General features: G+C 36.2%; 1 protein-coding gene across 16 annotated transcripts in view; it reads right to left on the bottom strand.

The window, feature by feature from the left end:
* The window catches only part of PMCA (plasma membrane calcium-transporting ATPase 3), an 83,230-nt gene that overhangs the window by 27,230 nt on the left and 39,190 nt on the right, over positions 1–16,810 (bottom strand). For 8 of the 16 annotated variants that reach the window (XM_076625645.1, XM_076625644.1, XM_076625646.1 and 5 more), the window contains exons 3-15: positions 16,458–16,763; positions 14,452–14,729; positions 14,166–14,363; positions 13,830–14,056; positions 13,404–13,539; positions 13,177–13,311; positions 11,518–11,553; positions 10,067–10,437; positions 9,132–9,616; positions 7,721–8,766; positions 6,690–6,904; positions 6,069–6,220; positions 1,528–1,660 (exon numbers count right to left, since the gene is read on the bottom strand). In XM_076625645.1, coding sequence (XP_076481760.1) covers positions 1,528–1,660; positions 6,069–6,220; positions 6,690–6,904; positions 7,721–8,766; positions 9,132–9,616; positions 10,067–10,437; positions 11,518–11,553; positions 13,177–13,311; positions 13,404–13,539; positions 13,830–14,056; positions 14,166–14,363; positions 14,452–14,608 — 3,291 coding nt within the window. In that variant the 5' untranslated portion in view covers positions 14,609–14,729; positions 16,458–16,763. Of the gene's footprint in view, positions 1–1,527; positions 1,661–6,068; positions 6,221–6,689; positions 6,905–7,720; positions 8,767–9,131; positions 9,617–10,066; positions 10,438–11,517; positions 11,554–13,176; positions 13,312–13,403; positions 13,540–13,829; positions 14,057–14,165; positions 14,364–14,451; positions 14,730–16,242; positions 16,262–16,457; positions 16,764–16,810 lie in introns of those variants that run through there. The other 8 variants (XM_033342337.2, XM_033342335.2, XM_033342328.2 and 5 more) reach the window with 5 other exon arrangements.

Raw genomic sequence — 16,810 nt, forward strand, 5'->3', positions numbered from 1 at the left:
AGAAAAGCAGCAGATTCTTCTGTAAAAGAAAAAGTTGCGAATGAGAAAACCATGTCGAAGAGGTTAAGCGAGGCAATAGTAACACTTGTAGCTTATAGTGTCCAAATATTTTTCACTTCTTGAAGATATTCTCTTTGGAAAGAGTAACTGAAACCGACTGCTACATACAATGAGTATGTTAACCCTTTATAAGGGGTGCAGTGCCAACTATAAGAAAGTGGAACATAATCTATCTGAAAAAAAACACAAAGAAACATTAAACGCATTTTCCTTGGAAAATAACTAAATTCTGGTTAAAAGTAGGAATATTCAGTATCTGAATAAAATTTTTTTCGAAGAGACTACGTAGTTCCGTTCAGTTCAATTTTATTTTGTCTTATAAAGGGTTAAGAGCCAAAAAATGGTACCTAATAGACTATAAAAAATTTAGACGAGCTTCAGAAGACCCCATAAAAAAGATTCAGTCGCTGAAACGAGCACTGAAATAGGGAAAACAACCTGAAGACGATCAATCGGGTCGAAGTCAATCATGTGACTCTCAATATAAGGGGCGCATGTTTTGTTTAGATCGTCGAGCTTTCTTTCTTTCTGTGGCTAATGCGAGATATATCGCAATATCAAGAGGGCAAAAACGCAAGGTACGCATCGTCGAGGTAACACGGCAAAGAACTCAAATGAAAATGCAAACCAAGGTAAACAACGGTCTCGAACGAAAAAAAATAACCAAATGAGAGAAACTAAAAAACGTACGTATATATATATATGGAACAAAGTATATAACGTACATGTATATACTTTCTGACTGTGTGGCTGCCTAGACTATACCATTACACGTAAATACTCCTTCATGATAGATTCAGAATTCAAAAACATCAATGAAAAACTGGTTCGTGAACGTGGATCTTACTTGATCATAATTCTAGATCCTAACTGCCTCTATTGCTAGACAAATTGAAGAGTTTTTACGGCTTCGTCTCTTCCAATAAAACAATTCAGAAACTGTGAGAGAGAATTCTCGTGAACGAGAAAAGCAGCTGGGAATCAGTAGCAAGCAAAATCCAGGCTAATTTCAGTGTTTCTCTTGTCATTTCTTCATCCTGATTCTCTGTCTGTGAAGAGTCATTCACTGTGTAGTGGCCAATCTGCGCACACGGTCATGGTTAAAAAAGAGAACAACTTGTCGCTGCGATGATATGGTATATATTGGGCGTTGTAATATAGTCGATGGCAAAATACACGTGATTCAACAAAGAACGTTGAACACAACCGATTCGATGATGAAACAAGACCTAGAAAATCGACGCCAGGACGACGGGGGAGACTCGTCGGTCCAAGGCCAATTAGAGAAAGCAATCGGAGCGTCGCGTGCACGGCTATTTCAAGTAGTCTCGTTAATTCTATATTATTATTCTTTTTTCTCATATTAATTTGATATTGTTTAACTTCATCTCGGGGACGGGGAGAGGGGAACCCGAGAGAACGCTGACTTCGAGTGATGACATGAGAGTGAGAGATAGGGATAGTTACCTGTGTCTGTAGTCGTGTTAGACCACGGATCCATAGAATTTGTCCTGCGCGCGGCTTTTTATCCGAGTCAGGGTCGAATTTCTCATCTCCGAGATTGATCGCACCGATATCATCCGGCTGGCCGCGGCCCCATCTGTTTTTAAAAAACATGAAACCAATTCTTCATCACTCGATCCCTGTTACACACATGGTCTATAATCAAAGTAGGTTGTTTTTTTTTTTTTTTTTTTTTTTAAAGAGGGAAGCTTTGATTTTGATTTAAAAATTTTTTTTTTTATTTGGCTGACTGATGACGCGTAGAACCGGCTCCTCGACGCACTGCACCCAAAATTTTCTCTGTTCTATGGTTTTTCCCCTCGCTCCTTAGCTTGGATACCTAATCACACTATCTGTTTAACGGTATTCGACGACGCTGGCTAGTTCAATTTTTTCTTTTTTTTTTTTTTTAAGGAAAATCGACTGACGGTGGCATAAACGGTGATTGGAAGTGGCCGAGAAAGGAAAGCAGACGGACAGAGAGGCGTACAGGCTGTTTCACAGTCACGAGATATTGCTACTCTTGGGTTTCAATGTGATCCTGTTGTGTTTTGTAAATGAACTAAATCTTATTTACTGGAAGCAAACGTTCACCTTTCCTCTCTATCGTTATTTTATATCCTGGTCTTTGATTTACGATAATATACAAAAGAAAGTTTAAGAGATAAATGATACGGAAAAGGCCAGAATTGTATGAATTGGAATTATATTTTGACGAAAGCAATGAATAAATGTAATATATATACCCTGAAATAGATTACCGTTACCTATAAGGTAGAAAATGTTTAATACAGAAGCTATTGGCATTTACAGAGATTAAACTTTCTTTTGTCCACCACTATATTATGTCTTCTTTGTCGCTAGAATATTCGAATGCATGAAACAGAAGATCACCACTATTTCCTAGAAAATTGTACTTCCAGTGAGCAGCGCGTTTCTCAGCGAAACAAACGCATTCAAAGAAGAAACCTGCAACTGCGAAACAGCCAATAATATATACACACATACAAGAAAAAATGTTTTGCGACGTGTAAAAAGAATGAGCCAACGAACGAGGGGATGCGATGTGAGGTGCAATGCGGACAAAGTGAGCGATAAAATGCAGTTTTCTGCAGATGAAGAAACGACTGTACATGTGTGAATGGATAATGTCTATGTATATGGCGTGTATGATGACGAAAGAGATACTTTTGTACTTGTTAGGAGAAGGGCGACAGCGATGAACAGAGCTGATAGGGGGAAAAAAAGAGAAAACAATAAAAAGAAGTTAAAGTAAACAAAAAACACAATGACAATGAGGAGGAGGATTAAGTGATGTAACAACACGTTCTGGGGAACGATGCACGCGTGATCTGGTAAATTTCAGGACTTTGGGTGTGAGATCTTTGGTATTTCGTACATTTTCCCTTCTCCTCTGGACAGGTTGCACTTTTATCTTTTTCTCTTTCTTTTCTCTTTCAGTTCATTTTTCGCACGGTTTAACGAGTCTGAATGGCATACATATATAACTTCCGGTATCCTCTGCAACGTGTGCCGTTTTGTCGCCCAGCAAGATGCGAGATCTCCCTTACCTGTTCAGGAGGGACAAATTTTGCAAGTAAAGCTCAAGAAAAAACCGCCACTACTTCTCTATGTGTCCTACGACAAGTGGCTCAGTAAAAGCTTTAACAAGCGAATGCGGAAGATTAATATAAAAACGTGTGAGAACCCCATATATTGTTATGTATATAGCTTTTCGTTTCGCCTCCCGTGATCATAATAACATCGTGTTCGTATAGTTGACCAGGACGACCACACAGAAGCGTCCCACAATACACATACGTATATTATATCCTGTATCGATGATGACCATATTTTGTTATCTGATTATTGCTCGTGTATCTTCGATTATCTTCTTTTTTTTTTCTTTCTTTTCTTTTTTAGTATTTTTAGTGCGCTCGACGCGAGAGCAGCGAGAATCGCTGGTCCCAATTCGCAAGGGTTTCTCGTCCCCTAATTTTCAACTTGCGAATTGGGAGGCATAGCCTAAGCGGACAGAGAGAAACAGATGCAGAGAATGAAAAAAAAACCGGTTCAGAAGGAGAAAGTTCGGCTCCGTGCGTGTAATGGATAAAGATGGGGACAGAGAAAGTACAAGAACGAAACCAGATAGGGAGAGACAGACAGAAAGAAAGAAAGACAGATAGACAGTTAAAAGTTGTTGAAAAAACAGAGTCGTAACAGCTCCAGCGAGAGAGCGGAATGATTACAGATAAAGCGCTAAGCGCAAAAGTTACCACTTATTGTAATAATAGTATCTAGTTAGTCCGAATTTTCAGCTCTGTGAGAACTTCAGAACCAAAAGTTCACAAACTTGAACTCGGTTCAAGCGCGCTACTGAGATCCCTTGCACCAAACAGAAAATGCAAATGTTACAAAATACAGTGTATGTTTAGATAATATCGTGAGAGTATAGTGAATCATTAGGACGCCGTTTTCATTGGTTACTCTTTTACACAAACAAGTACGTAGACATCGGAGAAGGGTCTTCAGTCATGCAACGGCTAAGCCTAATATACGAGGTCCAGGTTTACCAAATGAGAAACGAGTAACAGTATAATATCCACCAAGGGAACTAATACTCGTTTTTTTCGATGGAGACTCTACATACTTCCAGTATCCAAATAAATACATATTCAACAAATTCCTATGAATATTCCAGATCCATCATGATTAGATATCTTTGAATCTTGATTCCTTTAATCTTCCAAACATACTTCTTCCATAATTCTCAGCTCAAAAACGTTTTCCAGAATTTATTCAGTTTTCCATCGACCAATCTCCAGGTTCTTCAATTTTCATGAAACAATAATTCAAAGATATATAAAGTCTTTCCTATATTTAGATACTGTGTTCTTGTTTTATTATTGTCTTTGTCTCCAAACGTTCAAAGTTTCTTCCATGGTAGAAACCTGGAACGTTTCATTACTTGGCCAGCGCTAATGTACAATTACAAAAAAGGGGAGCGAGGGAACAGCTGAGCACGCGCTATCATTCTTGTCCAATGTGTTCAATTCAGATCACAGTGTTTGCATATTCATGGTTTTAATTGGGTTTCCTTAATATCTGGGCGTCTAGGGAGCATGCTACATAAAGCAATACGTTATTATGGTGGAGTGAGAAACATATGACGGGCAAAAGCAATAGAAAAGGATTGCTAGAAGCGAGAACATAAACCAACAGAAGCGCTACGATTATACAGCTATCAATAATAATAATAGTAATCAATATGATTTCCACGATGCATGCCTCCCTTCTATTACACTTTTACACGATACCGATTATGATGATACTTATCTTTCAAATGGTACCGTCTTTTCGATGTTGCTACACGCATATATCTTGTATATTGTATGATAGTGATGGGGTTTAGTTATATAATAGGAAATACTGCGCGAACAGTATATGTAACTTCAAAATTCTCTTTAAATTAATATCGAGAATAACTATACATAAATTGTAAGAATTGGAAAATATAACAATAGTTAATACAAAATTCTCGATCTTAATATTAAGAATTACATACAAAATTCGAACAATACATCCTTATACAACTATCAACCACCGTCAAGAGGCAATATATTCTCCAATAACAGAGATTCCGTACTCGTACAATAGACGAACGCTGAATTAATCGTGCTCAATTATTAAATACAACTTCCAAGTATTGATATATAAATACATATACATGAAAAATCTTTCTCAATAGAGATTTCGATTAAGATAAAGAGGTTCATGCAAAGGCGACTATCGTGTACCAGGAGGGTCTCAATAAAAACTCATAGAAGCTACGTATGACAACTCGTACGTTAGAACTTCAATCAAGATTCATATAATCGCGCTTCCAATTTCCAAGACTAGTTAGTTTGACAAGACAAGACAAGACATACATGAGAGCGTATTTTTCAGATTCATTCTCAAAGCTTTAAAGAAGTTTCCCAATTACATTATTTTATGCATTTTAGTTAAACAATGTAGCATCCCTGATGTAACGCGTTCCTGTCGCGTCACACAATGCAAGAAAGCAAGAAATATTTACAATATTCTCCCATCTTACATACTCCTGATTTACTTAGTAATGCGTGCAATATGGCTGCTTTAGTTGTTCATAGCTTCTAGATGTCTTTTTTTCTTTTTTTTTTTGAGTAGTCGCTACACGTTGACTTCCGGCATTCTCGCCTTTGAGTTTATATCAGAAAAAGATTACAAAAAAGAAAAAAAGTAGTAAGACAAAAATTATACAATACGAACAAAAGAGAAACTGAAAAAAGAACATGTAACAAAAAATATTATTCCAAAATATTTTCTCAACGAGAACGCAACACGTGGGCGTGACTATTGTATTCTTTTCTTTTTTCTTTTTTTTTAAGTTAAGTTGCGCCCGCTAAACCGAACAGAAGTATCTCTCATCATCTACACATTAAAAAAAAGGGTAGTTTTTTTACATGAATATGTTCATAACTTACGAAAGGATTTTAGGAATCTTGCGCGTAGGAATAGTCGTAATTACTTGGCCCCACAATAGAGTACCGACTCCGAAGAACAGGCACCACATCCATTGTTCTAATGTGAGAGCTTTCGTGCTGAACGCCATTTTACCGTATTGTATGATAATTACCTAGAAAACAGACATAGGATTTTATTGAGGAGACACAAGAAATGGTAATTTCGGTGTCACCCAAGTGTTAAAGAGCTTCTCTCGTGTCCGTTTCTCCTTGGCTGGAATTCTTCCCTTTGTTAAACCTATCTTCTAATTAATTGAGAGTGAGGAAATGTGAAATTCTATCTAAGGGCTATTTATTAGCTGACTATTTATTATTAATAGAATAGAAAGCTAAGGATAAATATTAATAGATTCTTCCATTGCAAATTCAAATTCTATATATCATACTATACTAGACTTGGCTATTAAATAAGTAGAGAAACATTTAATCTCTCTAATGTTCTACTATATTGACAATTTCTATCCCTAATGTCCCATATATCAAGATATTGAAAACGAACACGAATATATTGTTGAACACATAATCATAATTCTAATAATATTCTTAAGAAATATATGATATAATGTAAGAAATATGGTCTACCTGCGCTAGACATGTCATGATCCAGATAGAGTAAAAGATGGGGTTGGTGAATATTCCTTGGAAGACATTACGCTGACCATGGATTTTCCTAGCGTTAAATTCGTTGAAAAGAGTCATCATGACGAATGTGTTGAAGATGATGGTGAAGTGCTGCGTTGGACCGCCACCAGTCTGCGCAACTCCTCGGCCTGTTTCGATGTCAAGCATCTTATCACCTATCAATCAAATAGCTCACTGTTAAAAAATGTTTTGTTTTGATCGGTTTAGTCATCTCGAAATCAAAAAACAAAATCATTCTCACGAAGTTATTACGCTTGACAATAATCCGAATTATTTCTTGTTATTTCTCTTTCTTTAATATTATTGTAGTTCATCGCTTAAAAGAAGACACTTGGAAGGAACGCGAGCCTAACTGGTTATTTCCAATAGATCCAATACAATCGTAAAAATAGACACACGCGTTGTGTGTGTAAAAAGAAATAAGATTTCTTATGTAAATCTCAAATGTCGCTTTCTACGCGACGAACAAGTCTCTCAGAAACCACACCGATGAACTCTATTTTTTATTCATTTTTTAATTTCATTAAATAAGTATACGATTAATATTTACTTCTCAAGAAACAAATGATTTACTTCCATAAGTTATTTTATCACAAGAAGCTGACATAAATAATAGTAAATTCTAAGATAAATTTAAACAGTGTTTGGAACGTTATCATTTTCCTGTACTTTCCAATTTATAAAGTTGACCAATGTGGTTTCTAAATGGTTCAAATAGTACATATTCGAGCTTTTTATATATACAATTTTCTTTTTTTTTTTTTTTTTTTTTTGAATTTAGAGATGACAGAGAATATATGAACCTCTCAGAAGCCAAACTGATCATATTAAGATTGAACATTTTAGAAAAAGAATTCTAAGCTAAATTTTAGAAAGTAATATTTGTAATTGTCCAATATATGGCCAGTTTGATCAGCATGGATTCCCTGAGGGACTCATACAATGAATGAGCGAAAAACAAGAATATTTACCAACGAAAAGAAGCATAAAAATTACAGACAATTGATAGACAGCTTGGCCGAGAATGTTCTTCATCATTGTCCTGGAGATGAGCGGCTTCGTGCGACCGTACGGTTTACGAAGAAGAAGGTCAGACGTTGGCATTTCGGTGGCCAATGCAAGAGATGCTAATGTGTCCATGATTAAGTTCACCCACAACATCTGCACCGCTTTAAGGGGGGAATCTTGCACGGCACATGCTCCGATAAAAGCAACTATAACAGCGACGATATTGACGGTCAATTGAAACTGCAAGAACTTCGCTATACTATCGTAGACGTTTCTACCCCACATAACTGCCTTCACGATCGACGAGAAATTATCGTCCGTTAGAATGATATCAGAAGCTTCTTTAGCGACATCGGTGCCGGCAATGCCCATGGCAAAGCCGACATCCGCCTTTTTCAAAGCAGGACCGTCATTCGTTCCATCACCGGTTACAGCAACAACCTCGCGACTCACGCTCGCTTTGCTATCGATTATGCCTTTCACGAGCGTGTATTTGTCTGTAGGCGACGACCTAGCCAACACCCTTAACCTCGGCCACACTTTGTCCAGCAAATGTTGCTGTACCTCGCCGTTAGCGTCACGGATCCTCCTGTTGAACTCTTTGCCTTCTAAGATCAGGAAGTCTTCGTTCGGCTTAAAAATCCCACATTTCAGGGCAATGGAACGCGCAGTATTTATATTGTCTCCAGTCACCATTCGCACAGTGATGCCCGCCTTCTGACACTTCCTGATCGCGTCCGGCACCTCCGGACGTACCGGGTCCTCAATACCGACGATGCACAAACACGTGAGATTGTTTACGACGTTCTCCTCGTCCTCCCAATTCGGATCGTTGTCGATGTGAACCTGATTGATCTCTGCCTTGCCGGGAACGAAGTCGCGATATGCGACGCAGATCGTACGGAGTCCGTCGCACGCCATCGGCTCGATCACGTTCTTTACCAGACGCTCCTGCATCTCTCTGGTAAATTTCTCCAAATGACCTTCACGACCATATATAAAGGCACATCTGAAACAATAAAACGTGAAGATTATAGAAGAAGAATATAAGTACAATTCTTATGATCTCTTAATTTTTATATTATTCAGCGATTAAAAAGATCTATTTCAGTACAACATAATTAAAAAAGAGGAACAGTAAATATTTTTCAAGAGACCTCTGTAACGAAAAATTTAATAAAAAATTTTGATGACATGTGACCAGTTGACAAGGAGTTAAATTTTAAAATTGCTTTCAAATGAAAAACAACAAGTCTGTAACAATTATATGGTAAATAATACATTCTTTCACAATAACATCGACTTGTAATACAGCAAGTGTCTTCCACGTTTGATCTATGAACTATAATTGGCTCAGGAAAGAAAACAACATACTTCTTCATAATGATCTCGGAAGCGCCCTTGGTGAAGAGTCTGTATCCACCACCTTTCCTCGGGATGACAGTAGACATGCTCTTCCTAACGCTATTGAACGTGTACACCCGTGTGAAGGTTTCCTCAGGTTGATCGTCTCGTATCGTCTGATAGTTCATGCCCAGGGCTACTACGAATCCAAGTAAGGCACATTCGGTTTTATTACCGACTTGAAGCGGCAATTCTGTAGGTTCCTGCGGGGGCATTATTCTGGATGTGTACGCCGAATTAACAGCGATAGCTTGAATTATTAAGTTTCCGATGTGCGACGGGATCTCCGAGAACTCCGGGACCTTTTTGCTCATTTTCTCGCATATGTACGACTGAACGACGGTCATCCGGTTGGTTGTCAGGGTACCAGTCTTGTCCGAACAGATTGCCGTGGCGTTACCCATAGTTTCGCAAGCATCCAAATGACGTACCAAGTTGTTGTCTTTCATCATTTTCTATACACAGAGAATCATACATAATTGTATACTCATACATCAACAATATTCCTTCACAAAATTTTAATATCAAACAAGGAATAAAATGAAGAATTTACAGAATTTTAATATTTCTCTATCACTTTACTCTATTCCTTGTTTTTCCCTGTTTTTCTCTATCATCTTAATTATTAATTTAGAAACAAAATAGAAAGGAAATATTTATGACAAAGTAGAAAGCTGTTGAGTGCATTTCGATAACTTAATATGGATAGAGTCTTAAGAAATCTACAACCTTTAACGCGGAGAGTAAATCTCAAGAGTGCTCCTCTCTACAGTGAGGATACAGTGACTTTTAAAGATTTATAAATAGAACAGGAGTTCATTTTGTTCGTAGAAACACAATAACGCTTTTTCAAACTATTTTACTAATTCTGAAGTTCTGAGAGAATGAAATTGATGAATAGTTACCTTAACGGAATAAGCGAGGGAGAGGGTGACAGCTAGAGGAAGACCTTCGGGAACGGCGACTACGAGTACCGTTACACCAATGATCAAATGCCGCACCAGATCACCAGCGTACATATTTTTCCAAGGTTTCCCCTCTATCACAAACGTGGTAACGCAGAACTGAATGACTAGAATGATAACAGTAAGCACTGCTATGGTCGAGCCGGCATAACCGATTTGTATGGCGAGTTTAGTTAGCTTGGCTTGTAAAACACTCTTCTCTTTCTTCCCTTCTGCTCCGCCCGCATGGCTGGCTGCGTGATGGTTCTCCCCGGCCTCGTGCTTGCCTCCACTCACATGGCTGTTTCCAGTTATTTCTCCAGCTTCATCTCCTTCATTAGCAACATACAGATTCATTTGAGTTCATCTATAACCACACCGTCTGAAGCTCGATTCCCATTTCTTCCTTCTTGATTTATCGTCTTTTAATTAATTCTAACTTTAAAATAACACAATTTGAAAGTAGTAATATTTAAGAAGGTGCAGATACATTGTTTGATTTTGGATTTTTATATAGCAATATTGTCCAAAATTACATAGGAATTAGATGACCAGTGGAATCGAGTTTCCTCGTACTGCATTTACAACTACATTGCTTTACATACTCTAACTAATATTATGATACTGGTGACTAATGTTAGTAATCAGTATCTATCAAAGAAAAAGAAAAAGAAATGTAAACGGTACCAATAAGCCGGCAAAATGGAGAGAATATAATCAAGAATTAATCGAAAAGCATAACAGTTACATGTTATGAAATAGAGGCGAGTAAAATTATTATAAAGTGTACAAAAGAGAGAAAAAGAGAGACAGGGCGCTATTGAAATAAATGCAGAAATAATCAGAAGCTATACAAAACTTTAATAGCGGCTAAGATTCTTCTTCAAATATGCATAGAACCACTGCTATTGGAAGCATTCACAGAATCAAATATAACAAAAGGTACAGAGAAGCACGGATGAGACATAACTTTACTCTTTCACGCTGTCTTCATAAATCTTCCCCACTTAATTTGTACGAGAACAAATGGATCAAGAAGACAAGATAGGAACAATAGAAGTGAAAGAAAAAAGTAGATTGATTTGACAACAAATTTCTGTCTTCACGTTACAGAGGCCATATACATAAATGTATAATATAGAGAGTGCAGTGAACGAAACATACAGAGTGGTGACATAAAGGACAAAAGTTCAAACTTAAAAGTGTTATCCTATTTATCTGTAAGTAGAACTTAAAAGATTTTTCGTGACGCGTGCGTACTTTAAATAAAAATATACAGAAATCTAGAAAAAATTAAAAGATCAAAATTATTTTTTAAGATAAATAAATAAATACGCGCGCGTGCTCATTTAATGTATATGTCGAACATCAAAGTGATGAACAGTAATGATTTATGATAGTACTTTATTCACCTGTTAATGACTTCTTCTTCCGCTGCTTCTTAGCCTCTAGATAAAAAAACGCATGCAAAACAAAATCGATTAGCAGTCTATCTAAAAATGTAATATGCCAGTCGTAAGTTATGCCATATTTTTGAAAATTCTCTTTCATTCTTAATCTCCCGATTTTTATCGTCTTTTCGGTTCTTGTATTCTAGCATAATACTAATTAGTAATCCTAAATGAACAGCCCAGAAGGTTTTTCTTTCTCTCATCAACGCTAGCTTCGTTTTTTGTTATTGTTGTATGTATTTGTAGTGTCTTTTTTTTTCTTTTCTTATTCTGTTAATTACCTCATCTGAACAGAGTATTCAAGGGACAGTGTAAAAAAACATGTTATACAACACTTAAAGGGCCTTCCAGGTTGTGCAACATACACAACACACAACAGCGTAAATCACAAGAAAGCAAACTGGATTTATGTCTATTTAATCCTTTGTAAATAGTCTTAAGGTCGATTCTTACTATTAACGTTTGATATTTTTGAAATAGAAGGTGGTATAAAGATATAAGCTGAATCCCTGTTCAAAAATCGAAAATTAAAGAGTTGCTTACCCCACCTTCTATAAAAAGTTAGTAAGAATTGATCTATACGTAACAGTAACACTAAAAATACTTCTAACTCATTCAACGGAGGGTTTTTATACATAAACACATAAGACAGAGATACGAACATTAACAACCAGATGCAGGCTAATATAAATATTTCAAAAAAGGCACATGATGTGAGTAACTAATAATAATAGTAATAATAATAATAATAATAATAATAATAATAGTAGTAGTAGTAGTAATAATAATAATAATAATAATAATAATAATAATAATAATAATAATAATAATAGTAATAATAATAATAATAATAATAATAGCTGCAATTAACGTGCGATACTAATAAATATTTAACTGCTTACTTAAAGTTTAATTTCTACGAATTTGCAAGATTTTGTACTATTCTAATCATTCACTTTCTACTTCATTTTTCAAAAAATTTTTCTTTCTTTAATGCAATATTACTCTTAATGCAATGACGATAAAGTGAGCTATCAGCTAAATGTTTTCTTCAAAGGAAAGAAATTAGTATACCGATCAAGGAGTCATTTCAAAAGTACCGCAAACACATGCTAAGGAAAATGAAAGTGTCACAAATAACTGGAAAAACTAAGTTCACGATAAAATATTCTCGCGTCAATCCAAAATAAACACCATGCGTCAATTGTTGGTTTTCTACTTTTCTTTCACGTATTTTGTGCCATGCGTTTCGTAATACCCGCTACTGCTCTCTCTTAAAACAATTAGTAGTTAAACTTCTTTGTAATTTATTCGTATAAAAATTTCTAGCATTTTCCACAGGGGGGAGAGTAGCGAGTTCCAATTAATTTTTTAAAGTACTATAGTGGGAGAACTTGGCAAGTCCTACCATTTTGAAAACAAAATTATCCGTAATATTTGCTTCCTTCAAGATGCCAAGGTAATCATTTTAAATTCCGATGATCTTCCTTAAATATTTTGTTCTCAAAATGATAATTTCCGAACACTACACTACTTTATCTTATCCCAAAATGTTTAAGAACTAATTCAGGACACCTTGCATCGATCGTTCCATTCCCCACTGAAATCGAGTTTACATACCTTTCTTCATCTTCTTGATTTCTTGTTCTTGTTGATCGACAGCAGCACCCAACAAAGTAAAGATAATACCAGCCTGCGAGTTAACGCCCACAGCGGTAACTAACATTTTTCCAGAACCCTCCATCACATGTGTACCTTTAGAAAGGTCAGAAGTCACTGTGATTACCATCCCAACACAGAAAACAAATTTAATTATCGGTGTTCGATCTGTGAAACAGAACCCTCACCTGAGAGTACCATGGGATCGAACGATTCTCCTTTTTTAACATGGTCTGACTCTCCGGTTAAACTGGACTCATCCACTTTGAGATCGTTGCTTTGTATAAGGATACCATCTGCTGGCAGCAGGTCTCCATATTTTATCTGAATTGTAGATTACCCAATTTAGGGAAGACCTCGTTTATGTTTTTTCGACGAAGTAATGTTCGTATCCCGAAACTCATTATCGATGCATGTGATTTATTGACAAATTCTCAGACAAAACGTTATGTTCAAGAAGTTGCCAAATTTAAGTACAAATGTTTCTAGATTAAATCATGTTACTGATTCAAATATGGGCTTTCGTGTTAACCAGAGAATCGTAAGTCGTACTTGACTGCATTTGAAATACACTTTCTGCTAGTAGAATCTAGTCTAGAGTCTGCTGCACATACCTGACATATATCACCAACAACAATGTCAGTCACAGAGATCTGTTTGACCTCTCCTTGCCGAATGACAGAGAATCTATGCTCCCCTTCTATCCGACTTTGGAGACCCCTAAACTGTTTTTCCTTAGAGTAATCATTGGAAGCTGTTACTATTACCACCAAGATCACAGAAACAAATATAGCAGCTCCTTCTATCCAACCGTACTTTGATTCATCTTCATCTATCAAAGCTGTAAAAGTTCATAAAAAAATGTATTTTTTTATATCTTACAGAATAGCTAATATAATACAGAATAGCTTACACAATAGCTAAAAAATAATATTAAAATTCATACTTACGTCTCTCCTCATCATCTGCTGGCTGATAAAAGCTAAGACCTAATGAAACCAATGCAGCTACTTCCAAGATGATTAATGTAACATCTTGAAGAGCTTCCCACACTAGTTGTAGAAACGTTTTTGGTGGTTTTGGAGGTATTTGATTGGAACCAAATGTATCTCGTCTATGTTGGATATCGGCTGCTGATCCACTGAGACCTGCACAGTGAAAGAAGTTTCTTCTGTGAATATTTCATTTGTACATGCATATTTTGAATCATAGAACTACACAAGAGTAGAATCTTACCTTCACTGGGTGAAGTGTATAATTTTTTACAAATCTCCTGCACACCACCATAACTACTGATTTTATTGACACCTTCACGTCCCCGGAGCTCCATGAGCTCACGAAGTTGCTTAAGAGTGATACCATATTGGGTTGGTCGGCCATCTATTGTTGCCATTTTGCTTTGTACACCGACGTTGGCCTAAGCCAACTCTACTGTACTCCTTCACGCTAGCAGCTCGTATTATTCTCTGGTGTCACTGACACCACTGGCCTCCAGAAAATTGGAGGGCCAACAGCTGCAACAGATAAGAAAATCATCCTAAAACTCCATTCAATTCAACAAATCTTTCTTATATCAAGGACTGCCATTCTCAAACTAAGATATGCATGGTTTTTATTGCTGTGTTATGAATGCTAATTAAAAAATAAGCTATTAGCATATGATAATGGCAATGCGAGTCATAGTTATTTAAACAGATGTGTCATTATGTCATAATTATATTGGTACTTCTGGTCTTGATGAAATGGTAAAAAAAAATGAGATAAATATCCTTATCTCATGATACTACACTATCAATATTGAAAAGTCTGACACAGAAAGAGCTTTATGAAAATGCAATTCTATTTTATATCACCAATAGTGAAAGATTTCAAGGTTATATATATGTATGCAGTTCAAATGGCACCTTAATTTTTCCATAGGCAATGGACATTATTATTTCTAAGAATTAAAGTTATGCAATTTCTCTAAATTATCAAGTACATATAATCATAGGAAATCAAAGATTCATTTTTATCAAATATTAATATTCTAAAATATATCCTATATATATATATATATATATATATATATATATATATATATATATCACAATAGAAATCATAATACTCCTATTTGGTAGAATCAATACAAGTGATGAGAGGAAATCCAAACAACAGGAAATACAAGTCATTGAACTTTAACATTATCGACTGATAAGTACAAACATTGAAAATCGCAAGAATTGAATAAAACCTAAAATTTACAATTAGTTATGAAATAACGGGATATAATTTTTTAATCAATATCCTTCCCACTTCAAGAAAACAGTTATAAAGTGAACTTATTGAAACTTTTATTCCATACATTTTTACATAAATAAGAAACTTCTATTTTCTTGGAAGCATAAAAAGAGTTGTAATTAAGCTAGGACACCTATTCTCCTTAGAAAATATTCAAGTTATGGAAAACAGATTATTCTGTGGCATGCCATTGATAATTCAACTAGTAGCCTTCATGACTTACACTAACAAAAGTAATTTAGAAAATACATTGCTCCTAAAACTAATCTCTGAACTTTGAGCGCACACGTAACCTAAACCTCAATTGCTATTCCTGAGTTATGCAGTAGACAACCACTCAGTTTAGATTAGAGTTAAGTTTCGTAACTTTAAAATATTTAATTACAATTTATATTCTACATCTTCCACAATGCCAATGATAGCCTACATCGTTTAAAATGCAGAATATATGTTAAATTAACTAAAATAAAATTAAATAAAATAAAATTTAATCTTATCTACAATTAGACAATACTAACTGGGTTTTACATAAAACAGAAAAGAAATAACTGTAAAGTTAAAAGTTCGGCAAATAACTTTTATTTATAACAGTTAATAATTTTATTCGATCCCTGGAAAATCACAAAAAAGGAGTCGTTAGATGCGATAAAATAACCGTAGAGCGCTATGGACGTAAAGTAAAAGGCTGCCACGAGTGGCCTGGCCTAGACTGTCATCGAACGCCGACATAGTTTTGAGGTTATGTACCTTGACAAATGAGTCATTACTGAGAGACGGCAGTAAAAGTGGCAGACACTCTCTTCCGAAATGATGTCACAACGAAGAAACGATGTAACGGGAGCTTGCAATTGAACGAACATCGACGATATAGCCTGTCTAAAAATAACACCGATCGCGGAAAAGAGACAGAGCGACGACAGAGACATAGGGAGAAACACAGAGGGATAGAATAGCCCGTTTACCTTCTGGTGACAGTTTACGTGTTGACGGCGACAACAGATCGCGAATTGGCATGCAAACTGACCTCCCCTTCACTGGTTACGGCCACGAAGCTTCATTCTTCCCTGTCAATCACAGAACGTGCAGAAACCCTGATTCGCGACACGAACACCGCTCTAGGCAGCGAACTTGCTCGCCACGGAAAGGCGTGTTAAGTGAAATAAGCCATTAGCAAAGTAGTAATCGATTCGTGTTGCCCTCTAGCTGCTCGCACGCGTACTGCGCAAAGTTTCACTATTTTCCACTGGTTCTACTTGCGGCTCGATGCTCTAAACCATGATGTCGTAAAAGAAACTAACGTTATTATAAATTGTAA

The sequence above is a fragment of the Bombus vancouverensis genome, chromosome 16 (assembly GCF_051014615.1).
Source record: "Bombus vancouverensis nearcticus chromosome 16, iyBomVanc1_principal, whole genome shotgun sequence".
Classification (NCBI taxonomy): domain Eukaryota; kingdom Metazoa; phylum Arthropoda; class Insecta; order Hymenoptera; family Apidae; genus Bombus; species Bombus vancouverensis.